At 38.9% G+C, this 26,093-nt stretch overlaps 1 protein-coding gene across 4 annotated transcripts in view; it reads right to left on the bottom strand.

The window, feature by feature from the left end:
* Positions 1 to 26,093, bottom strand: part of CLHC1 (clathrin heavy chain linker domain containing 1) — a 44,238-nt gene that overhangs the window by 7,285 nt on the left and 10,860 nt on the right. For 3 of the 4 annotated variants that reach the window (XM_029232007.1, XM_029232008.1, XM_029232010.1), the window contains exons 3-9: positions 23,793 to 23,923; positions 22,003 to 22,204; positions 21,775 to 21,887; positions 21,313 to 21,397; positions 12,516 to 12,622; positions 7,169 to 7,343; positions 489 to 691 (exon numbers count right to left, since the gene is read on the bottom strand). In XM_029232007.1, the coding sequence (XP_029087840.1) occupies positions 489 to 691; positions 7,169 to 7,343; positions 12,516 to 12,622; positions 21,313 to 21,397; positions 21,775 to 21,887; positions 22,003 to 22,204; positions 23,793 to 23,922 (1,015 nt within the window). In that variant the 5' untranslated portion in view covers position 23,923. Of the gene's footprint in view, positions 1 to 488; positions 692 to 7,168; positions 7,344 to 12,515; positions 12,623 to 21,312; positions 21,398 to 21,774; positions 21,888 to 22,002; positions 22,205 to 23,792; positions 23,924 to 25,447; positions 25,589 to 26,093 lie in introns of all 4 variants that reach the window. The other variant, XM_029232009.1, reaches the window with a different exon arrangement.

The following is a 26,093-nucleotide window of genomic DNA, read 5'->3' as shown; positions in this document are numbered from 1 at the left end:
GAAGACCCAACACAGCCAAAAATAAATAAATAAACAAAATTAAACAAACAAACAAAAAACAACTACGGTCACCCTAAGGTCCACAATTCTCTCAGATCACTGCCCAGCTGCAACCTAGGTGTTTCAAACTTTAAATCAACATTATTTCACTAATTCTTCATTTCTAATGCTTATACTATAGTTCAGAATGATATAATAAGTTCAGTTATTTTTTAAAAATCCTTTAAGTAGCATGGTCCAAATATCTGCAAGTTTACTAAATGTTTATGCACTGAAGAAATATAAAATGTATTTGAATGTCCACCATCAAAGTCAATCAGCTTCAGCTTACCTGTTTTCACTAAAAATTACAAAAGAAATCTACTTACTGGTATACACAAAACAAGCTTTATAATGTGTAAGTCCAAAATATTGCCTACTATCATGGGTGATCTTACAATTCAAGTCCAGAATTCGAATGTATACAAATAATAGGCTTTTTCACTTACCAGAAGTAAAGTCCTTGAATTGTTGTATGTATTCCATGGCCCCTTGAATTTGATTCTGTTTACACAGGCAAAGAAGAGCTTTCTTGTGCAGGCCACATTCACTATAGATAATCTGAGCTAAAGCCAGACACTTGGGCTTGTTATAAGTATCCTGCTCCCCATAATCAAAAATCACATCCCCAGCCTCCTCAGAAAATGTCAGCCTAGAGCAAGCAGACGAATAGGGCACACGTTAGTGAGCTCTTGATGAATGGATGAGAATGAAATATTTGAAAATTCAGCACAGTAGAACTGGATTTTCTATGGTCTATAAGGATTCCAAGTTAGCAGGCAACTGATGAAATTAAACATATCCAAGACTTAACAACAAGAACAAAACCAATCAGCATGTCTTCCTTTGGGGGAAGTAATTTTGGTGAAACTGAGCTCAACTTTTAAAAAAAATCTACAAACAAGGTTAAATTCTCCTGAAAAGATTGCTGGGATTTAAAATTTCAAGGTAAACAAAAATTCTCTCATAATTGAGGCTCTCAATGTTCTTAGCTGTTATGTAGATTCCAAAACCCTGTAGAATGTAAGAACTTATTAAATGTTGGTTAAAGATAGTGACAAAATCTTTAGCTCAAAATTACCAACAGATCTTGCAAGCATTTGTACTAAAACGAAAACAGAAAGTGCAACAGCAGTTGTTTTTTTTTTAAATTGTTATAGATTTGAAAGAAACAACGGGGGGAATAAAGGGACTTGACTGTGTATATTAGGAGACTGAAGAAACAGTTCTTTTGAGATGGCTCAAGTAAGTAGATTTCACTTTTCATCCATTTTAGTGCACCATCTTCATACACAATTGAAGGGAACCATCTGTACTACTAACTCTACCTAGAAACTATCAGCATAAGCCAAAAAACATTTGGGTATCATTAAAGATATCACTTCTAATTACTGACTGTACTGAAACTGGGCTTTATTGTTTGGGTTTTTTTTGGCCACGTCATGCAGCATCCAGAATCTTAGTTCCCTGACCAGGGATCGAACCCGTGCTCCCTGCATTGGGAGCATGGAATCTTAACCACTGGACTGCCAGGGAAGTCCCGTAATTATATTTTTAATTAATAGCTACAGAATAACAACAGTCACATAATATTAGTGTCTGTATACATGTAATAAAATGCCAATAACAATAAAATGAAATCTTGAAACTCCTACAAAATGTCTCTCTATTGAAAATTAAGTAGATAAAGCCCTCTGTGTTTGTTGGGGCAGGCAGCAGAGAGGTGGGTTTAAAATCAAAAGGCAGGGCTTCCCTGGTGGCGCAGTGGTTGAGAGTCCGCCTGCCGATGCAGGGCACACCGGTTCGTGCCCCGGTCCGGGAAGATCCCACATGCCGCAGAGCGGCTAGGCCCGTGAGCCATGGCCGCTGAGCCTGCGCAGTCTGGAGCCTGTGCTCCGCAACGGGAGAGGCCACAACAGTGAGAGACCCGCGTAACGCAAAAAAAAAAAAAAAAAAAAAAATCAAAAGGCAGCTCCTGAGTACGAATCAATTATTTAGGAAGCAATTCCCCGACTTCCACATTTTAATACCAAAATATAAGTTTTGGTAGTTAAAGTCACAATGTTTCCTGAGACTGAACAAGTCATTATTTCAGTTGTTGTAGTGACTGCATTACTGGAGCAACATGAAAATACCAGTATCTTAGTATTTATTTCTTATTAATACCATTATTTCATTATTTTCAGTGGTCACCCTCACGATGCTGTTCCAGCTGAGAGAAGGCCAGAGTTGAGACTAAGGTTGCTCTGCCTTCGTTTGTCACTTTCCAAAAGGATGATCAGAAGCAAAGAGTATGATTAAAAAGAAAATTATCCAAAAGGAGGAGGAGGATCAAGCCCCAAAATGGAATTGGCCCCAAAGGAAAAGCAGGCGGTGGGGGGTGGGGGTGTGGGGTGTGGGGTGTGGGGTGTGTGTGTGTGACAGGGGTCGGGGGTGAGAAAAACAAGGATTCTAGCCCTGGGGTAAAAGAGGTAGCAGTCAGGCACCCAAAACAAGGTTTTGCCTTGTTTTCAGTCTGTAGCACATTTTCAGTAGTAGTCATCCAATAATTTTTTTGAAAAAGGCCAGAGTTCCTAATGGAGACCTGAAATGTATGAATAGGTATAATCCATAGTTATCCAAAGCCTTCTAATTTTAGTGCATAGTTTTACCACACAGTTCCATCAAAGCTTAAGAAAAAATAAAAATGCTGCCACAAGATTCAAATCTAATATTTTAAAATTAATCACTACCAATATGGTATGGAGTAAAGTTGTAATGATTTTTATAGTGTCTAAGGTATCTAAATAGAAGAAACCCAAAACATGGAAAATCCAAACAATATTAATTAGCTCATGAATGCTCTAGAGTTGAGTGGGTTAAATAAAATTGTCCTATTTAGAATAAAGACATTTCTGCTAAATGGTATGTCCAGAAAAATACAGAAATACAAATATGAATAATTCAGGAAAAATGCAGTGGTATTTTCCCACTTTATGCACTCAGGGAAATGCATAAGAGTTTAAATTCTTACAACTAAGAGGTAGAATGGGCCAAGTATATGTAAGGAAATTAATCTTGTCTGAAGTGTCTTTGCACTAGATAACAGGTGTTAGTAATGAACATGCACTTTCTGATGCTGTCCTCATGCCTGCACCATTTCCAGGGCTCCCTGACAAGTACTTTTTGTGGAGAGTGTAAAAGTGTGACCAGGCAGAGAAAGAAAGGAGGAGGCAAAGGCTGAAAAGAGGGGTACACATATGAAGAAGTTTCCTAAAACAGGAATTACGTGAACATAATTATTATTATGTGAATAATTAATTACTGTGTGAACAGTAAGTGAAGGCATAACAAGACAGGGTAAGAGAAAGCTACTTTGCGCTGGGAAACAATAGTGAGATCAATCCAGGGAAGTTTTATGACTATCCAGAGTTGTGCAGGGAAATGATGAATTTGAAATGGGTAGCAGTAGGTAGTAGTATGCAAACTTGCCATTTTTGTTTGGGACATTTCTAAGTCATGGATTTGTTATTTAGAGAGTGCTTACATTTGTCCATCTACTCCCTTATGATACAATTCTTAAAGATGAGAACTGTACCTAGTCTCTAATATGTATTCTATGTCCCTATGCATTTAGAGCCAAGAAAGCATAGCCCTTAGGCTGCAAAACAAGAAGGCCATGGCTACTAGAGAGAAGACAGGGAGGCCTTTCGTCACTCTGCCTTCCAATACTCACAGCCCAACCCATGCCCACATAGACCCAGCAAAAGGAGCTGTTATCTATTTCCAGATTGATCTTCATAAGCTGGTAGACACAGTTTTGGTGCCTACTCAGGTCCCCTTTACTGTGCCAGTGCCCCTTCTCCAGCTGATTATTGACAGCTCATAGCTGCCCCTCCTCCAAAGAATTGCCCTCAGCTGACTGGAGCCACCTCACCTAGAAAGTTATGCCTATCTTTCAACCCCTTAGTAATCTAGAGCTGACGACTGACTCGTAAGGGATACAAAAAGCCAGTCCCATAAACAAGCGGTAACAACTCTGCGGTACGGCTTATGCTCCACAGCTCTCTCTTTATAATACTAATACTAGACTTCACCTGAGTTCACATCCTTGCTTGGCTCTTTCCCTATCCTGTCTCACTCCTTCCCTTATAAAATTTCCCAAGCAGTAAATGGCATCAGCTAAATCCAGGTATCATACTCTCTTCAAGGGCATAGGGAGCCTGAGTGCCAAAAATATTCCCCTTTGCCCCATTAGTTAGCAATAGTCCTGCCTTCTCATGATAAAGTCAATCAGGACTTCCAGACTCACAGAGCCTAAAGTTGCAGGCATGGGAAGCACAAACTCCCTGTGCTGGTTCATTCTAAGTGTCAACTTGATGTTGTTGGTCAAATAATATCAAGTTGACACTTGACCAACCACAGATATTTGGTCAAATATTATTTTGGGTGTGTCTGTGAGAATGTATTTGAAGAGAGTAACATTTTAACTGACAGGCTGAGTAAAGCAGATTGCTCTCCTGAATGTGGGTGGCCCTCATCCAATCGGTTAAAGGCCTGAATGGTACAAAAAGGATGACTCTTCCTCAAGAAAGAGGGAACTCCTCCTGCCTGACTACTTAGCTGGGACATCAGTCTTTCCTGCCTTTGGGTCTCAAGGCTGCCGGCTTTCGGACTGGAAGTTACAGCATTGACTCTCTTGAGTCTCTGCATTGCTGATTGCAGATCTTGGGACTTCTCAGCCTCCATAATCATATGAGCCAATTTTTTATTTATATATATTTTTTCTGTTTCTCTGGAGAATCCTGACTAACACACTCTCCAAGCAGGCTCCTGGGAGTAATAGTTGAGCAGGGCCACTCTTCATTTCCCAGACCCAAGTATTCTACCTATTGGGAATACAGCACTATATAATTATCATTGGTTTAAGGAGTACATGTCTTCCTAAAGGATGTTCCTCTGTCTTCAAAAGATGAAGTGACAAGTTGGCATCACCTGGACACCATCTGAACCTTCCATGAACCAAGTTTGGGTTATTTTTTTCTTCTCCTGTCTGTTGGTCTTTGGTAACCCCACCCTTGCATGAGCCCATAGGTGTGAGCTGTGGAAGTAGTGTCCATCAGGCAATGGTAGTTGACATGGAGTCTGGGCCACTTATTCATGAAGCTTACTTGTCTGGGTAGTCCTAAGACAACTGAACACTGTTAGTGGGTAAATCAATAACTATGGTTTATAAATGGGAAAAGAATTTGGGGACTTCCATGGCAGTCCAGTAGTTAAGACTGTGCTTCCACTGCAGGGGGCACAGGTTCGATCCCTGTTCAGGGATCTAAGATCCAGCATGCCATGCAGCATGGCCAAAAAAAACAAAAAAGAATTTCGAAAAGAATAGATATGTGTGTATATGTATACCTGAATCACTTTGCTGTACACCTGAAACTAATACAACATTGTTAATCAACTATACTCCAACATAAAATCAAAATCAAGAAAAAAAGAAAAGATGGTTTGATAAAGGCATTGTAACCACAGTCATTCTACCAGACAAGCCATCAAGACCAAAACTGTAAGTAAGAAGAATCTATAATGAGTTATAGAGAAAGATAATGAGTACTAATTAATATGTATGAATCTCAAAATAAATGTAAGTGAAAGAAGCCAGACCAAGGAGAGAAAAGAATATAAAATGTGTGATTTCATATATATAAAATTCTAGAAAATGAAAATGAATCTAGAATAACATGAAGTAGATCAGTGGTTATTGAGAGGTGGTGGAATGGAGGAGGCATTACAAAGGGACATAAGGAAACATTTGAGGGTCATGGATATGTTTATTATCTTGACTGTGGTGATGATTTCATGGATATATATATATGTCAAAACTTAAATTGTACACCTTAAATATGTGCAGTCTACTGTGTATCAATTGTGTCTTCATAATGCTGTTTTTAAAAAACTCATCAAATTGTACATTTTAAACATGTATAGGTTATTCTATGTAAATAATATCTCAATAAAGTTGTAAAAAAACCAAATTACAGCCCTAGGACCTAGCAACAAGGGCTATAGTTCCTCCCGCTAACCCTCCTCTTATAAGTTTCCCCAAGAATTGACCACAAAATCCTAGAGAAGATATGCCTGGATGGAGTGAACTTAATGTGAGAAGCATATAGATCTGTATTGTGCAAATGGTACACTAAGGCAGATGCTGTTTTGGCATCCTGCTCAAATCCTCCTTACTGGGCCAACGTACCCTTCCCCAGCTGCTCTGGGCGTTGGCTGCCAGTGGCTCACAGGTCCTTCCCTTCCATAGGGAATTGCCCTGGGCTAGTGGGAGCCACCATGCCCAGACTTACGTATTTCCATCTAGGCAGCCCACAGCCCTTGACTGACCGATGCAGAAGCAAGGAAGGCTGGCCCTTGCCTCAAGTGAGAACAGCTCTGTGATGTGTTTTATGCTTCAGAGCCAACCCGCTATAAATAAGGCCAAGGGTAGAACTTGCCTGAGGTCACGTCCTTGCTTGGCTCTTTCCCCTTCCCTGTTCTGTTTCACTCAGTCCCTTATAGGTTTTTCTTGAGAAGCCCTCCTTCTATCAACCATGTACACCCAAATTCCTGTTTCAGGCTTTGGTTCCAGGGAACCCAATCTAAGGGAACCCTGGTACAAATCTGCCAATTTGTGCCGAGACTCAACTCCAAGAAGCCACCTCCTGCCTGTCCTTGCTGGTTTGTATGTTCTTTTAAATGCTACCTTGGGTCCATGTCCCGCCTGCTTACAAGTCTTCTCCTGGGTTTATCCTTTACATGTATCCACAGCCTGCCTGAAAACAGGTTCCTGCCTTATCCCTCTGAGCAGCATGATACTGATCAATCCTTTTCTATCCTTACCTATCAACTTCCATGCACCATTAAGTGGTCATGAAACATCTTGTCAGCTGCCGTGAGTCAACTCCTGATGTGGGCTCATTGTGACTAGGCTCTATTACTCCATCCATGAATGCTTAGTAAATACTTTGTGACTGATTAGTTGCAATAGAGATTTGAAATAAATGCTCAAATAATGTACTGATAAGAAAACTATTAAAATTTGAGAACAAAAAACTTTATTAAGCAAATTTCAAAATTAAGTTAAAAGTTTAACTTTGCTTACCTTTCCTGGGTGACCCAATTGATAACTAAATCTAAACGTTTTTCAGATAATCCACATTTGATTCCTTCCAGGGTTAGTTCTGCATCAACAGGATGTTTAAAAGCATGACTTATGCTAAAGATAGCCTCAAAAAATGAGAGTAATGGGAAAGGCTTTCCTCTAGTTTTTCCAACAGCTACAAAGAGAAGAAAAGTTTTTGAGTCAAATACTTTTAAGTAATAATAGTTTGCTTTTCCTTACTTCATATTCATATTTTCATCTCATTGCATTTTCTAAAAATTTTAATCTAAAATTACATATTTATAATTTTTAAGAAACGCTTGTGGATTAAACTTTATATTTTGGATAATGACTAAATATCATATGCTATGTGAAAACCTAGGCAGAGGTTGGAGTGATGGGTCTACAAGCCAAGGAATGCCAAAGATTGCTGACAGCTACCTAGAAGCTAGGAGAGCAGCATGGAATGGAAATCTACTTCAGAGCCTCCAGAAAGAAGTTTAAAAAGCTATAAAATGGGAATTCCCTGGCAGTCCAGTGGTTAGGACTCAGCGCTTTCACTGGCATGGGCCTGGGTTCAATTCCTGGTCAGGGAACTAAGATCCTGCAGGCTGCATGGTACAGCCAAAAAAAAAATTTTTTTTATTTAAAATTTTTAAAAAGCTGAAAGAATATACTACCAGCAGACCTGTACTATAAGAAAGGTTAAAGGTAGTCCTTCAAGCAGAAGGAAAATGACACAAGACAGAAAAACAATCTACACAAAGGAATAAAGACCAGAAATGGTAAATGCTATGAATATAAGCATTTAGAAGTAGAGTTGATCCCTGAACAATGCAGGGGTTAGGGGCGCCGACCTCCACTCAGTCAAAAATCCATGAATACGTGTATCCACATGGGTCCTCCATATCCACAGTTCCACAACCACAGATTAAACCAATGATGGGTCATTTATTACTATAACAAGTATTTATTGAAAAAAATCCACCTATAAGTGGACCTGTGCAGTTAAAATTTATGTTGTTCAAGGATCAAACTGTATACTGCTTTTAAATTTTTTTTTTTTTTTTTTTTTTGCGGTACTCGGGCCTCTCACTGCTGTGGCCTCTCCCGTTGTGGAGCACAGGCTCTGGAAGCGCAGGCTCAGTGGCCACGGCTCACGGGCCCAGCCGCTCCACGGCATGTGGGATCTTCCCAGACGGGGGCACGAACCCATGTCCTCCGCATCGGCAGGCGGACTCTCAACCACTGCGCCACCAGGGAATGCATGAAGTAGTACATAATCACCTGAGTGTAGAATGTGATAAGTTAAAGATATAACCCATAAAGCCTAAAGCAACAACCAAAATAAGACAACAAAGAGTTACAGGCTCAAAAATCAACAAAGGAGAAAAATGGAATCATAAATAAATTCAACTAATCCAAAAGAAGGTAGAAGAAGAGAAAGAAAATAACAGAGATGAGAAAAAACAGAAAACAAATAAAAGTCAACCATGTCAACAATCACATTAAATGTAAATGATCTGAACACCCCAATTAAAAGACAAATATTGTCAGACTGTATAAAAAAGCAGGATCCAAGTACATGTTTCCTAGAAGATACTGACTTTAAATACAAAGACACAAATTAAGTAGATTAAAGTAAAAGTATGGAAAAAAGATACACCATGCTAATACTAATCAAAAGAAAGATGGAATCACACTTCCAATTTCAAAACTTACTACAAAACTACAGTAATCAAGATAGTATGATTGCACAGGACGGACATCTAGAGCAACAGAATAGAATTAAGAGTCTAGAAAAAAACCTCAAACATTTATGGTTAATTGATTTCTTACAAAGGGGGGCCAAAACCGTTTAATGGGTAAAGAAGAGTCTTTTCAACAAATGGTGCTAGGAAAACTGGATATCCACATGCAAAAGAATGAATTTGGACCCCTATCTCACACCAAACAAAAAAATTAATTCATAGTAGACCACAGACCTAAATGAATAAAACTCTTAGAAGAAAACATAGGATCTTAAGTTAGGCAAAGATTTCTTAAGATACAAAACCAAAAGCACAGCCATTAAAAAAGATTGGTAAATGGGACTTCATCAAAATTAAAACCTTTTGCACCTCAAAAAACACCAACAAGAGGGACTTCCCTGGCGGTCCAGCAGTTGGGACTTTGCCTTCCAGTGCAGGGTGGGTAGGGGGTCGATCCCTGGTAAAGGGGCTAATATCCCACACACCTCATGGCCAAAAAACCAAAACATAAAACAGAAGCAATATTGTAACAGATTCAATAAAGACTTTAAAAATGGTCCACATCAAAAAAAATTAAAAACAAACAAACAAACAACAACAAAAAAGAAACACCAACAAGAAAGCAAAAATGCAATCAACAGACTAGAAGAAAATATTTGCATATCATCTATCTGATAAGGGAGTTTTACCTGGAATTAAAAAGAGCACTTGCAACTCAATAATAAAAACACAAATAAAACAATTATCAAATGGGCAAAGAATAGACAATTCTTCAAAGAAGATAAAATGGCCAACAGGCACATGAAAAGATGCTCAACATTGTTAGTCCTTCGGGATATGCAAATTAAAACCACAATGAGGAAAAAAAAACGAGATACCACTTCACACAGATTAGAAAGGCTTTAATCAAACTGACACACACACAAAAAAAAAAAAAAAATGACAGACATTGGGCTTCCCTGGTGGCGCAGTGGTTGAGAGTCCTCCTGCCGATGCAGGGGACACAGGTTCGTGCCCCAGTCCGGGAAGATCCCACATGCCATGGAGCGGCTGGGCCTGTGAGCCATGGCTGCTGAGCCTGCGCGTCCGGAGCCTGGGCTCCGCAACGGGAGAGGCCACAACAGTGAGAGGCCCGCGTACCGCAAAAAAAAAAAAAAAAAAAAAAGACAGACATTACATGTACCAAAATGTTCACTGCAGCTCTATTTACAATAGCCCAGAGATGGAAACAACCTGAGTGTCCATAATCGGATGAATGGATAAAGAAGATGTGGCACGTATATACAATGGAATATTACTCAGCCATAAAAAGAAACGAAATTGAGCTATTTGTAATGAGGTGGATAGACCTAGAGTCTGTCATACAGAGTGAAGTACGTCAGAAAGAGAAAGACAAATACCGTATGCTAACACATATATATGGAATTTAAGGGAAAAAAATGTCATGAAGAACCTAGGGGTAAGACAGCAATAAAGACACAGACCTACTGGAGAATGGACTTGAGGATATGGGGAGGGGGAAGGGTGAGCTGTGACAAAGCAAGAGAGTGGCATGGACATATATACACTACCAAATGTAAAATACATAGCTAGTGGAGAGCAGCCGCATAGCACAAGGAGATCAGCTCGGTGCTTTGTGACCACCTAGAGGGGTGGGATAGGGAGGGTGGGAGGGAGGGAGACGCAAGAGGGAAGAGATATGGGAACATATGTATATGTATAACTGATTCACTTTGTTATAAAGCAGAAACTAACACACCATTGTAAAGCAATTATACTCCAATAAAGATGTAAAAAAAAAATACAAAAAAAACCCAAAACAGACAGACATTACAAGTATTGGTAAGGATGTGGAGAAATGAGAACTCATACACTGGTGGTGGAAATGGAAAATAGTGCAAAGTTTAGCAGTTCCTCAAAGTATTAACACAGAGTTTCCATATAACCCAGAAATTCTTATTTATTTATTTATTTGTTTGTTTGTTTGTTTGGCTGTGCCAGGTCTTAGCTGTGGCAGGCAGGATCTTTGTTGCCACACGTGGGATCTTCATTGCAGCCTGTAGGATCTTTAGTTGCGGTACACAGAATCTTTAGTTGCAGCATGCAAACTCTTAGTTGCAGCATGTGGGATCTAGTTCCCTGACCAGAGTTCGAACCCAGGCCCCCTGCACTGGGAGCTCAGAGTCTTAGCCACTGGACCACCAGGGAAGTCCCTAACCCAGAAATTCTACTCCTAGGTATGTATCCAAGAAAAATAAAAACATATCCACACAAAAACTTGTACAGAAACGCTCAGTTGCATTATTCATAATAACCAAAAAGTAGAAACAACTCAAATGACCATAAACAGATGAATGGATAAACAAAATACAGTACATCCATACAATGGAATATTATTTCACCATAAAAAGGAATGAACTACTGATACATGCTATGGCATAAATGAACCTCAAAAACATTAAGCTAGGGCTTCCCTGGTGGTGCAGTCGTTGAGAGGCCGCCTGCCAATGCAGGGGACGCGGGTTCATGCCCCGGTCCGGGAAGATCCCACATGCCGCGGAGCGGCTGGGCCTGTGAGCCATGGCCACTGAGCCTGCGTGTCCGGAGCCTGTGCTCCACAACGGGAGAGGCCACAACAGTGAGAGAGGCCCGCGTACTGCAAAAATAATAATAATAATAATAATTCAAACTGGATCATAGACCTAAATGTAAACCTAAAACTATAAAATCCTTAGGGAAAAAAAAATAGGAGAAAAATCTCTGCAGATTAAGCACAGATTTCTTAGGTACGACACTAAAATCTCAATCCCTAAAAGAAAAAAACTCATAAATTAGATTTCAACAAATTAAAGACTTCTACTCCTAGAAAGACACAGTTAAGAGAATGAAAAGACAAGCCACAAACTGGGAGAAAATATTTGCATCATATACCTGGTAAAGGATTTTTATTCATAGAATGGAACACTACTCAGCAAAAAAAAAGAATAAATTATTGATAGATGCAATAACATGGATGAATTTCAAAATAATTAGTCTAAGTGCAAGAAATCAGTCAAAAAAGGATACCTACTATACGATTCCATTTGTATAAAATTCTCGAAAATGCAAACTAATCTTTGGTGACTGAAAGCAGATTAGTAGTTGCCTGGGGACTTGAGGGAAGCTCTGGGAGGGAGACCAGTGGGAGGGGTGGGGAGTAGTGGGAGGGATCACTGGGGGAATGAGGGAACTTTTGGAAGATACATATGTCAAAACCTAACAAACTGTACATTTTATGTACAATTTAGTGTATGTATGTCAACTCACCACAACAAAGCTGTTTTTTAAAGGAAGTTGAGCAATCTGACAAAATATTAACATTTAGTAAAACTTGAGAGCGAGTACATGGCTGTTATTTATGTTTCTCACACTTTTCTGTATACTTGAAATATTTCATAATTTAATTTGGAAAACCTAATCAAACACCTTAATGTTACAGGTAAGGAAACTGAGTAAATGGTAGATCTTGTTTCCCAGTTCAATACTCTTCCCATTCTATCAGGAAAAAAAAAAGTATAATTAGCATACATATGTAAGGTTCAGAGAGAAATGCTTACCCTTAAATTTACTCACTGTCCCAATGTTTTGAAGAATTCTTCTAGGACTGTTTGCTGCAAAATAAACTGCCTTTTCATATTCTCCAAGTGAGATTAATTCATTGAACCTATAGCCAGTGCATTTCATTATATAGTAGTACACAAAAAAAGTAAAGAAAAGTGATTAGAAATGTCTAATACAGACTAAACATAGTAGCATAGTAATGCAGAAAAGCACCTCTAATAAACTATAACTAGATTCATTCACTCTGTGAGATACTCTTTCACTTCCTTCCCTAATATTGTTTTTTGTAGCCTCAGAATAAGACTCACCTGCCAGGTGACGTGAACCTGATCCTGTACCTTATTCCTATAGTGCTGAGAGCAAGCCATAGAAAGAGCAACTGAATTTATTCAGTTGAAAGAACTTCAACTGAATTTATAATGAGCTCAGATTTTTTTTCTCTCATATTATCTCTGGAAGAAAAGGGGAACCAGGGGAAAGAAGGGCAATCTGCTTAAAGGCTCAGCCTAGGGGAAATATTAATTGCACACAAAGGCTGCCAAGTTGAAGATCAAGAAGTGTCCTTGGTATTCAGAAGCCTTAGTTGTTCGGCCACGAATCAGACTCCCAACTAAATGTGAGACTAATTCAAAGAAGAAAAGATAATAGTTCAGATACCTTAAGCTTCTACTCCTCTTCCTAAGGCAAAACATCTCCAACTCAGTCCTTACAATTAAAACTATGGGGGGGGGAATCGGGAAGATGGCGGAAGAGTACGACGTGGAGATCACCTTCCTCCCCACAGATACAACAGAAATACATCTACATGTGGAACAACTCCTACAGACCACCTACTGAACGCTGGCAAAAGACCTCAGACCCCCCAAAAGGCAAGAAACTCCCCACGTACCTGGGTAGGGCAAAAGAAAAAAGAATAAACAGAGACAAAAGAATAGGGATGGGACCTGCACCAGTGGAAGGGAGCTGTGAAGGAGGAAAGGTTTCCACATACTAGGAAGCCCCTTCGCGGGCGGAGACTGCGGGTGACAGAGGGGGGAAGCTTCGGAGCGGCGGAGGAGAGCACAGCAACAGGGGTGCGGAGCGCAAAGCGGAGAGATTCCCGCACAGAGGATCGGTGCCGACCAGCACTCACCAGCTCGAGAGGCTTGTCTGCTCACCCGCTGGGGCGGGTGGGGCTGGGAGCTGAGCCTCAGGCTTCGGTCAGAGCGCAGGGAGAGGACTGGTGGCATGAACACAGCCTAAAGGGGTTAGTGCGCCACGGCTACCCGGGAGGGAGTCCGGAGAAAATTCTGGACCTGCTGAAGAGGCAAGAGACTTTTTCTTCCCTCTTTCCTGGTACGCGAGGAGAGGGGATTAAGAGCGCTGCGTAAAGGAGCTCCAGAGACAGGCGCAAGCCGGGGCTAACAGCGCGGACTCCAGAGACGGGCATGAGACGCTAAGGCTGCTGCTGCCGCCACCAAGAAGCCTGTGTGCAAGCACAGGTCACTATCGACACCCCCCTTCCGGGGAGCCTGTGCAGCCCGCCACTGCCAGGGTCCTGGGATCCAGGGACAACTTCCCCGGGAGAACGCACGGCGCGCCTCAGGCTGGTGCAACGTCAGGTTCGCCCGGCATCCGCACCCCTGCCTCCCCCCGGCCTGAGTGAGCCAGAGCCCCAGACTCAGCTGCTCCTTTAACCCCGTCCTGTCTGAGCGAAGAACAGACGCCCTCAGGCGACCTACACGCAGAGGCGGGGCCAAATCCAAAGCAGAGCCCCGGGAGCTGTGCGAACAAAGAAGAGAAAGGGAAATCTCTCACAGCAGTCTCAGGAGCAGCGGATTAAATCTCCACAATCAACTTGATGTACCCTGCATCTGTGGAATACCTGAATAGACAACGAATCATCCCAAATTGAGGAGGTGGACTTTGGGAGCAGCGATATATATATATATATATATATATATATATATTTTTTCTCCTTTTTCTCTTTCTGAGTGTGTATGTGTATGCTTCTGTGTGTGATTTTGTCTGTATAGCTTTGCTTTTACCATTTGTCCTAGTGTTCTGCCTGTCCATTTTTTTCTTTGTAAAAAAATTTTTTTCTTAATAATTATTTTTCATTTTAATAACTTTCTTTTATTTTATCTTACTTTATTTTATTTTATTTTATCTTCTTTCCTTCCTTCTTCCTTCCTCCTCCCTCCCTCCCTCCTTTCTTTCTTTCTTTCTTTCCTCCTCCCTCCCTCTCTCCCTCCCTCCCTCCCTCCCTCTCTCTCTCTCTCCTTCCTTCCTTCCTTCCTTCCTTCCTTCCTTCCCTTTCTTCCTTCCTTCCTTCCTTCCTTCCTTCCTTCCTTCCTTCCTTCTTTCTTTCTTTCTTTCTTTCTTTCTTTCTTTCTTTCTTCTCCCTTTTATTCTAAGCCGTGTGGATGAAAGGCTCTTGGTGCTGCAGCCAGGAGTCAGTGCTGTACCTCTGAGGTGGGAGAGCCAACTTCAGGACACTGGTCCACAAGAGACCTCCCAGCTCCACATAATACCAAACGGCGAAAATCTCCCAGAGATCTCCATCTCAACACCAGCACCCAGCTTCACTCAATGACCAGCAAGCTCCAGTGCTGGACACCCTATGCCAAACAACTAGCAACACAGGAACACAACCCCACCCATTAGCAGAGAGGGTGTCTAAATTCATAGTAAGTCCACAGACACCCCAAAACACACCACCAGACGTGGACCTGAACACCAGAATGACAAGATCCAGTCTCATCCACCAGAACACAGGCACTAGTCCCTTCCACCAGGAAGCCTACACAACCCACTGAACCAACTTTAGCCACTGGGGACAGACACCAAAAACAATGGGAACTACGAACCTGCAGCCTGCAAAAAGGAGACCCCAAACACAGTAAGATAAGCAAAATGAGAAGACAGAAAAACACACAGCAGATGAAAGAGCAAGATACAAACCCACCAGACCTAATAAATGAAGATGAAATAGGCAGTCTACCTGAAAAAGAATTCAGAATAATGATAGTAAAGATGATCCAAAATCTCGGAAATAGAATAGACAAAATGCAAGAAACATTTAACAAGGACCTAGAAGAACTAAAGATGAAACAAGCAACGATGAACAACACAATAAATGAAATTAAAAATACTCTAGATGGGATCAATAGCAGAATAACTGAGGCAGAAGAACGGATAAGTGACCTGGAAGATAAAATAGTGGAAATAACTACTGCAGAGCAGAATAAAGAAAAAAGAATGAAAAGAACTGAGGACAGTCTCAGAGACCTCTGGGACAACATTAAATGCACCAACATTGGAATTATAGGGGTTCCAGAAGAAGAAGAGAAAAAGAAGGGGACTGAGAAAATATTTGAAGAGATTGTAGTTGAAAACTTCCCTAATATGGGAAAGGAAGTAGTCAATCAAGTCCAGGAAGCACAGAGAGTCCCATACAGGATAAATCCAAGGAGAAACACGCCAAGACACATATTAATCAAACTGTCAAAAATTAAATACAAAGAAAACATATTAAAAGCAGCAAGGGAAAAACAAGAAATAACACACAAGGGAATGCCCATAAGGTTAACAGCTGATCTTTCAGCAGAAACTCTGCAAGCCAGAAGGGACTGGCAGGACATATTTAAAGTGATGAAGGAGAAAAACCTGCAACCAAGATTACTCTACCCAGCAAGGATCTCATTCAGATTTGATGGAGCAATTAAAACCTTTACAGACAAGCAAAAGCTGAGAGAGCTCAGCACCACCACACCAGCTTTACAACAACTGCTAAAGGAACTTCTCTAGGCAAGAAACACAAGAGAAGGAAAAGGCCTACAATAACGAACCCAAAACAATTAAGAAAATGGGAATAAGAACATACATATCGGTAATTATCTTAAATGTAAATGGATTAAATGCTCCCACTAAAAGACACAGACTGGCTGAATGGATACAAAAACAAGACCCATCTATATGCTGTCTACAAGAGACCCACTTCAGACCTAGAGACACATACAGACTGAAAGTAAGGGGATGGAAAAAGATATTTCATGCAAATGGAAACCAAAAGAAAGCTGGAGTAGCAATCCTCATATCAGAAAAAATAGACTTAAAAAAAAAGACTATTAGAAGAGACAAAGAAGGACACTACATAATGATCAAGGGATTGATCCAAGAAGATATAACAATTGTAAATATTTATGCACCCAACATAGGAGCACCTCAATACATAAGGCAAATACTAACAGTCATAAAAGGGGAAATCGACAGTAACACATTCATAGTAGGAAGACTATAACACCCCACTTTCACCAACGGACAGATCATCCAAAATGAAAATAAATAAGGAAACACAACCTTTAAATGACACATTAAACAAAATGGACTTAATTGATATTTATAGGACATTCCATCCAAAAACAACAGAATACACATTTTCCTCAAGTGCTCATGGAACATTCTCCAGGATAGATCATATCTTGGGTCACAAATCAATCCTTGGTAAATTTAAGAAAATTGGAATTGTATCAAGTATCTGTTCCAACCACAACGCTATAAGACCAGATATCAATTACAGGAAAAGATCTGTATAAAATACAAACACATGGAGGCTAAACAATACACAACTTAATAATGAAGTGCTCAATGAAGAAATCAAAAAATACCTAGAAACAGATGACAATGGAGACACGATGACCCAAAACCTATGGGATGCAGCAAAAGCAGTTCTAAGAGGGAAGTTTATAGCAATACAATCCTACCTTAAGAAACAGGAAACATCTCGAATAAACAACCTAACTTTGCACCTAAAGCAATTAGAGAAAGAAGAACAAAAAAACCCCAAAGTTAGCAGAAGGAAAGAAATCATAAAAATCAGATCAGAAATAAATGAAAAAGAAATGAAGGAAATGATAGCAAAGATCAATAAAACTAAAAGCTGGTTCTTTGAGAAAGTAAACAAAATTGATAAACCATTAGCCAGACTCATCCAGAAAAAAAGGGAGAAGACTCAAATCAGTAGAATTAGAAATGAAAAAGCAGAAGTAACAACTGACACTGCAGAAATACAAAAGATCATGAGAGACTACTACAAGCAACTCTATGCCAATAATAGGACAACCTGGAAGAAATGGACAAATTCTTAGAAATGCACAACCTGCCAAGACTGAATCAGGAAGAAATAGAAAATATGAACAGACCAATCACAAGCACTGAAATTGAAACTGTGATTAAAAATCTTCCAACAAACAAAAGCCTAGGACCAGATGGCTTCACAGGCGAATTCTATCAAACATTTAGAGATGAACTAACTCCTATCCCTCTCAAACTCTTCCAAAATATAGCAGAGGGAGGAACACTCCCAAACTCATTCTACGAGGCCACCTTCACCCTGATACCAAAACCAGACAAGGATGTCACAAAGAAAGAAAACTACAGGCCAGTATCACTGATGAACATAGATGCAAAAATCCTCAACAAAATACTAGCAAACAGAATCCAACAGCACATTAAAAGGATCATACACCATGATCAAGTGGGGTTTATTCCAGGAATGCAAGGATTCTTCAATATACGCAAATCAATCAACGTGATACACCATATTAACAAATTGAAGGAGAAAAACCATATGATCATCTCAATAGATGCAGAGAAAGCTTTTGACAAAATTCAACACCCATTTATGATAAAAACCCTGCAGAAAGTAGGCATGGAGGGAACTTTCCTCAACATAATAAAGGCCATATATGACAAACCCACAGCCAAAATCGTCCTCAATGGTGAAAAACTGAAAGCATTTCCACTAAGATCAGGAACGAGACAAGGCTGCCCACTCTCACCACTTTTATTCAACATAGTTTTGGAAGTGTTAGCCACAGCAATCAGAGAAGAAAAGGAAATAAAAGGAATCCAAATCGGAAAAGAAGAAGTAAAGCTGTGACTGTTTGCAGATGACATGATACTATACATAGAGAATCCTAAAGATGCTACCAGAAAACTACTAGAGCTAATCAATGAATTTGGTAAAGTAGCAGGATACAAAATTAGTGCACAGAGATCTCTGGCATTCCTATACACTAATGATGAAAAATTTGAAAGTGAAATCAAGAAAACACTCCCATTTACCATTGCACCAAAGAGAATAAAATATCTAGGAATACACCTACCTAAGGAGACAAAAGACCTGTATGCAGAAAATTATAAGACACTGATGAAAGAAATTAAAGATGATACAAATAGAGAGATATACCATGTTCTTGGATTGGAAGAATCAACATTGTGAAAATGACTGTACTACCCAAAGCAATCTACAGATTCAATGCAATCCCTATCAAACTACCAGTGGCATTTTTCACAGAACTCGAACAAAAAATTTCACAATTTGTATGGAAACACAAAAGACCCCGAATAGCCAAAGCAATCTTGAGAAAGAAAAACGGAGCTGGAGGAATCAGGCTCCCTGACTTCAGACTATACTACAAAGCTACAGTAATCAAGACAGTATGGTACTGGCACAAAAACAGAAATATAGATCAATGGAACAGGATAGAAGGCCCAGAGATAAACCCACGCACATATGGTCACCTTATCTTTGATAAAGGAGGCAGGAATGTACGGTGGAGAAAAGACAGCCTCTTCAATAAGTGGTGCTGGGAAAACTGGTCAGGTACATGTAAAAGTATGAGATTAGATCACTCCCTAACACCATACACAAAAATAAGCTCAAATTGGATTAAAGACCTAAATGTAAGGACAGAAACTATCAAACTCTTAGAGGAAAATATAGGCAGAACACTCTATGACATAAATCACAGCAAGATCCTTTTTGACCCACCTCCTAGAGAAATGGAAATAAAAACAAAAATAAACAAATGGGACCTAATGAAACTTCAAAGCTTTTGCACAGCAAAGGAAACCATAAACAAGACCAAAAGACAACCCTCAGAATGGGAGAAAATATTTGCAAATGAAGCAACTGACAGAGGATTAATCTCCAAAATTTACAAGCAGCTCATGCAGCTCAATAAAAAAAAAACCAAACAACCCAATCCAAGAATGGGCAGAAGACCTAAATAGACAGCTTTCCAAAGAAGATACACAGACTGCCAACAAACACATGAAAGAATGCTCAACATCATTAATCACTAGAGAAATGGAAATCAAAACTACAATGAGATATCATCTCACACCAGTCAGAATGGCCATCATCAAAAAATCTGGAAACAATAAATGCTGGAGAGGGTGTGGAGAAAAGGGAACACTCTTGCACTGCTGGTGGGAATGTGAATTGGTACAGCCACTATGGAGAACAGTATGGAGGTTCCTTAAAAAACTACAAATAGAACCACCATATGACCAAGCAGTCCCACTACTGGGCATATACCCTGAGAAAACCATAATTCAAAAAGAGTCATGTCCCAAAATGTTCATTGCGGCTCTATGTGCAATAGCCAGGAGATGGAAACAACCTAAGTGTCCATCATCCGATGAATGGATAAAGAGGATGTGGCACATATATACAATGGAATATTACTCAGCCATAAAAAGAAACAAAATTGAGCTATTTGTATTGAGATGGTGGACCTAGAGTCTGTCATATAGAGTGAAGTAAGTCAGAAGGAGAAAGACAAATACCGTATGCTAACACATATATATGGGATCTAAGAAAAAAAAAGTCATGAAGAACTTAGGGGTAAGACAGCAATAAAGACACAGACCTACTGGAGAATGGACTTGAGGATATGGGGAGGGGGAAGGGTGAGCTGTGACAAAGCAAGAGAGTGGCATGGACATATATACACTACCAAACGTAAAATACATAGCTAGTGGAAAGCAGCCGCATAGCACAAGGAGATCAGCTCGGTGCTTTGTGACCACCTAGGGGGGTGGGATAGGGAGGGTGGGAGGGAAGGAGACGCAAGAGGGAAGAGATATGGGAACATATGTATATGTATAACTGATTCACTTTGTTATAAAGCAGAAACTAACACACCATTGTAAAGCAATTATACTCCAATAAAGATGTTAAAAAAAAAAAAACAAACTATGGCAAACAGGATTTAAAGAGTGTTGCAAATGAATGTGGAACCCCAGAGGAGAAAAACACCAAAGTAACATTAAGCAAAATACATAAAACTTTTAACCTCAACCCGGGTTTTTCTCTCATATCTGAAGCTGATAGACTTAGAGGTGTAAGGAAATAATCCAGGCTTTGGTGCCCCTCAAAATGATCTTTACCCCTTTTTTGCACCATATCAACAAGCAAATCAACAGCTGAAAACATTTAACATAGAAGACTAGGAATATTACATATATTCATTACATACTGGCCTCATAGCCTATGAATTAACCTCTTAAAGAATAAAATCTTAGACCTCTAAGCCTCTACTATAAAATATATATAATAATTTAATAAGTATTTGGGGGAAATATGCCTTCCTAATATGTCATAGGATGGAAATAATGAGAAAAAAAGGACTAAATTGGCTAGGATAATCTGACACAAGAAGGTCATAAAAAAATAAAAAATATAAAAATATAAATAAAACTTAACACTACAATCTACCTATAACCTCTGAAAAATCTCCTAGACCATCAATCTGGTATTTTTTCCACAAAGAATCTATTTTTTTAAATTCTAGCTTATTTTCTAATTTGTCTACTAGAGTAGAATTTTAAAATACAAAAGCTAGAGACTACAGCTCAAAAAGATGCTACATAAATGTGAAACATTTAATGTCTTTAAATAAATATTAAATAGATGCTATAATATCTTAACAAGGAAAATCAAAAAGCTTTTTAAATATTTGCCTTTCAACGTAGTATAGCAAAATTTCAGCTTCTTTTGCCTTGCCTGGGTCATCTTCAAGTAGTTCCTCAACAATGCCTTGTTCACCTGTAAATATTGAAAGCACCACTGGATGATATTTAAGGTTATCAATCAACAGAAAATAACAAACATATAAATGTTTAATACCAACAACTTAATGCTATAGTTTCTAATAGCACCAACCTCTTCCTAAACTGAGTAGCTTCCCCATCCCTTTCTTCCTTATTTTCAGGTATTCTCTCCTTGGCTAACCAAGTCTACTCTTCACCAATTATTTGTCAGCTGTTGAAGGAAGAAGCCCACAGGGTAACAGAGACCTAACAGAAGTAAGTACATTTTTACTTTCTTTAAACTCAGCCTAGGAAAATCCCCATTCTTTAGCTTTCTGGAGAAAAAAAATGTTTTCCATTATTCATGTTAATTAATAAATATAGATCCTCTACCGTGTAAATCTTTACTTTTCTGAATGTGCTCCATGAAGTCTTGAAATGATCTGCTCATATCAGATTTTACCCACAAAGTAAGTGCCTGTGAAATAATCTGCAGTCTTTGATGACTATAAAGATAAAAAACATTAACAATATACTGAACCTAAAATCAAATAGTGGAATATTAAAATAAACACAAATAAAAGCTTCAAAATGTAAAAAGTATATATTCAACTTTCATACCGGAACTGTAATTCATTGTTCAGATTTTCAGCTAAATCTCGCCGTTCTAATACCACAATCATTTCCTCATCTAAATCTGCCTTCCTCTGAGCTGGTAAATATTTTTTTGACATAAGTTGCTCAATTTCTGCATATTTATCTTCAAGATGTTTCAAGTATTTAGTGAGAGCATCTAAACTGACAGATTCTTGGAGAGTCATGCCTAAGGGAAAAGGGAACAAATCAAACAAGCCAAGCCACGTGTGGGAATCTTATGCTCAAACAGCAAGTCTTAGCAAAATAGGTCAGATGGTTGACTATGTTAAGAAATAATTAAGAAATTGTAGCATGAACTTGAAGATTATTGAACATAAACAGAATTAGCATACATTTCTAAATGGCTGGTAGTTTTAAACAAATCATCAATGAAGACTTAGTGGATGGTCCAAACCTTAGCATTTTAAGAAAAAAAATTTTAACGACCGCATCACCACATCTTGCAAACCCCTAAATATCAATCTTATCCAGTAACACCAAGAACTTTTGCCTAATAATTCAGGATTCCTGTTCAATGATTTTTCCCTAACCAAACTTTCCATTAGTCTACTACAACTAACCCCAGGGTAATCTGTTTATTCTCTCCAATACAAAGTTTATAAATGCCTGCCAAATCTTCAGTCCTTTCTCCCTCGGTCATTGTCCCCTCTATTCATTATTCATAACTGCCCCCCACATACACACACACTTCAAATGACTTTCATTCTCATTCAGACCAATTGTTGCCTTTAAAGGCACACCTCAAAATTCTCTTCAAGAACCCCCCCTGGATTAACCCTAATCAATTTCAGTCATTCCCTTACACCCTGTATCCCTTCAGCATTTAATCAATTTGTCAGCTATTTTGCATTTATTCATATGTATCTTATTTGTAGTCTGCTAGTCATAATTTTATACTTGAAAGTGAATCTAGTCCCTGCTTCAACCAATCATAGGATGATCATTCAACCTCAGTTAAAATCCTCTGGTGTGGGGTAGCTCATTATCTCAAGACATAGCTTCTTCCATTGAAACCAAATCTGACTTCCTAAAATTTCCACTTATTGATTCTGCCTCTGGATAAACACTAGTTGGAATTTTGAAAAGTTTTGAATGCAGTTATCTATTCTCAAAGTCTTTCTTTACTCCAGGATGTATATTTGCAATTCCTCTATCCATTCATCATACAAATCTCTCAATATTCTGGAGGAATTCCAGGATATACTCCAATTTCTTAAAATGTGGCTTGGCTGAAAATGAGGAACCAGCGAATGCTGACATCAGTGTGAATCAACAATATTCACCAGAACTTTACGTACCACAGTTTTTTCACATATTTCATGGGTTCTCAAACTATAAAATGCATCAGAATAACCTAGAGAACTTGTTAAAACACTGACTGCTGGGCTCCACCACCCGACCCCAACTCCCATCCCTGGAATTTCTGACAGAGTAAATCTGCAGCAGGACAAAAAAATTTGCATTTCTAACAGGTTCCCAGGTAATGCTGATGTTGATGTAGGAATCACACTTTAAGAGCCACTGTACTATACTTTATATAATCCAGCCAGACTGGAACTCTTTCACTTGTTTAGGGTTGTTTAAGTTTTCTCATTCCCTTGTATGTACCTAGAGGCCAGACTAAAGCTGTTTGTAAAGTCTGGCTAAAGTCCCGGTATACTTGGAAGATATATACATGGTAACACATATATATTAATTTGTGTAACTGGAAACAGTTGGAATTTCTCTCAAATATTTTAAACAAAATACTGTACCTGGAATAGGTTTTGAAGGATCTTTGCAGTAAATACAATATTGTTCTTTTGTGTCATACTCTGCCCTAAGTTGTTTCATTTCATCTATTTGCAATTGAATCTTTGAGGAATTATTTTCAATAAGCCTCATCCTGAAAAACAGAAAGGCTTTTTTATGTTTCTTTCAACGAATTATTTAATCATACAATTCAAAGTAAAACAGGTTAAATTATTACTTTAATTTGGCTAATTATCATTTTGTACCGTTATGAATGTAGACGGAAGTTTACAAAAGAATGCCTAGGAAGTTAACTAACCTCACAAGTGAGGAACAGTTTTCTTTCAAAGCATCAATAAAATCTTATACTGCCTATGATTCATAACCTTATTGGAAATTTGTAAGTATTAAACATAATAATCTAGCCACAAAGTACTATGTCTATTCCCTTTAGTTGAAAATTACCTTTGCAATTTAAAAATTATTTTTGTTAAGTAATTGTATTAGTTTCCTGTGGCTGCTATAACAAATTACCACAAACTTGGTGGCTTAAAACAGCAGAAATCTATTCTTTCACAGTTCTGGAGGCCAGAAGTCCAGTATTAGTATCAGTGGGCCAAAATCTGTGTTTTTAGGATTGTGCTTCCTCTAGAAGCTCTAGGGGAGCATCCATTCCTTGCCTCCTCCAGCTTCCGAGGGCTGCCGGCCTTCTGTGGCTGCATCACTTCAATCTCTGCCCCCGAGGTAATGATGCTTTTTCCCCTTGTGTCTGTGTCAATGCTCCCTCTACCTCTCTGTATAAGGACACTTGTGATGGTATTTCGGACCCACCTGCATAATCCAAGAGAATCTCCCTAGCTCAAGATCCTTAATGTAATCATATCTGCAAAGACCCTTTTTCCAAACAAAGTAACATTTCCAGGATTAGGACCTATTTCTTTGGGGACCATTATTCAGCATACTCTATTAATTTTGATTCTAGAGTTAGAGGAATGATAGCATCTTGAGATAAAACTGAGTTCATCCAGAAATGGAGGTTTTAAAGACCAAAAAGTAAATAAAACCTTCTTTTAAGCATTATTTGAAATTTACTTCCTAGTTTATCACCAATATTTTGGTCCAGGGAGGAAATAATAGATTAAAATCAGTTAGCTACACAAATGTTACAGGAGTTTTGGTAAATTAAAAACAAGTTTGTCAGTAGATAACCGCTACCTAAGTCTGATTACTATATAGAGTTCTTGGTAACTACAGATGGCTCAGAGTAGGAGCTTGCAGTATTTATGAAAGAGGGACTGTGGAAATAAAATATCCTTGGCTTTCATCCAAATAGTTATGCTTTAGGAAGAAAGACATGTTAAAAGTAAACAGACTTTCGAAAAAATTGAAAGCAGGGACTCAGACAGATACTTGTACATGAATGTTCATGGTGGCACAAGTCACAATAGCCAAAGGTGGAAAAAACTCAAGTACCCATCAACTGATAAGTAGATGAAATATGGTACATACAAACAATGGAATATTATTCAGCCATAAAAAGGAATTAAGCTCCAATACATGCTACAACATGGATGAGAAGGTATCCAGTCATTGCTCCTATCCACAGCTACTTTTATGATCTCTTTATCTTTGACAATTTCACTACAGTAAATCTAGTTGAGTATTTCTTATTACTTACAATGGGATTCTTTGGTATTCCAGAATCTGTGAATTGATATCTTTCACCAGTTCTAGAAAATTCTCAGCCATATTCTCTTCAAATATTGTCTCTGTCCCATATTCTCTTCTCTTTGAGTTGTGATTAGACATAATAATATAACTTTCTCACTCTGTCCTCCATGGTTTTTTTATAATAGCTTTATGGAAATATAGTTCGTATACCTTAAAATTCACCCTTGTAAAGTATACAATTCAGTGAATTTTAGCATATTCAAAGAGCTGTGCAAATACTACCATTTCTAGTTCCAGAACATTTCATCACCCCCAAAATAAGCCCTGGATCTGTTAGTAGTCTGCTAAGCAGAAGGCAATTTTCCATGCAGTCCTCAAAGGTGGAGCAGTTTACCTCTTGTTCACTCTTCAAGGGTGTAGCCCTTTATCATCCCAGATTTATATGGGGAGGATTTCCCAGTAGACTACACCCCTTGGGCAGATAGATCCTGGGCTCTGTCTTTTGTACCCCTGTGCCACAGACTAAAAACTAAAGCTTATGGTCACTAGTTTTAATAAATGCTTTCAGGGTCAAAGAAGTTTTAGTGCTTCTCTATCTTTTGTCTTCTGTTATGATTTTGCCCTAATATTTCTGTCACTACCCTGTCAGCTTC

Source organism: Monodon monoceros, unplaced genomic scaffold (assembly GCF_005190385.1).
Source record: "Monodon monoceros isolate NGI ecotype Baffin Bay Population unplaced genomic scaffold, NGI_Narwhal_1 Super_Scaffold_19, whole genome shotgun sequence".
In the NCBI taxonomy this organism is placed as follows: Eukaryota; Metazoa; Chordata; class Mammalia; order Artiodactyla; family Monodontidae; genus Monodon; species Monodon monoceros.
The sequence above is the reverse complement of the archived record's forward strand: the minus strand, read 5'-3'. Positions and strand labels throughout refer to the sequence as shown.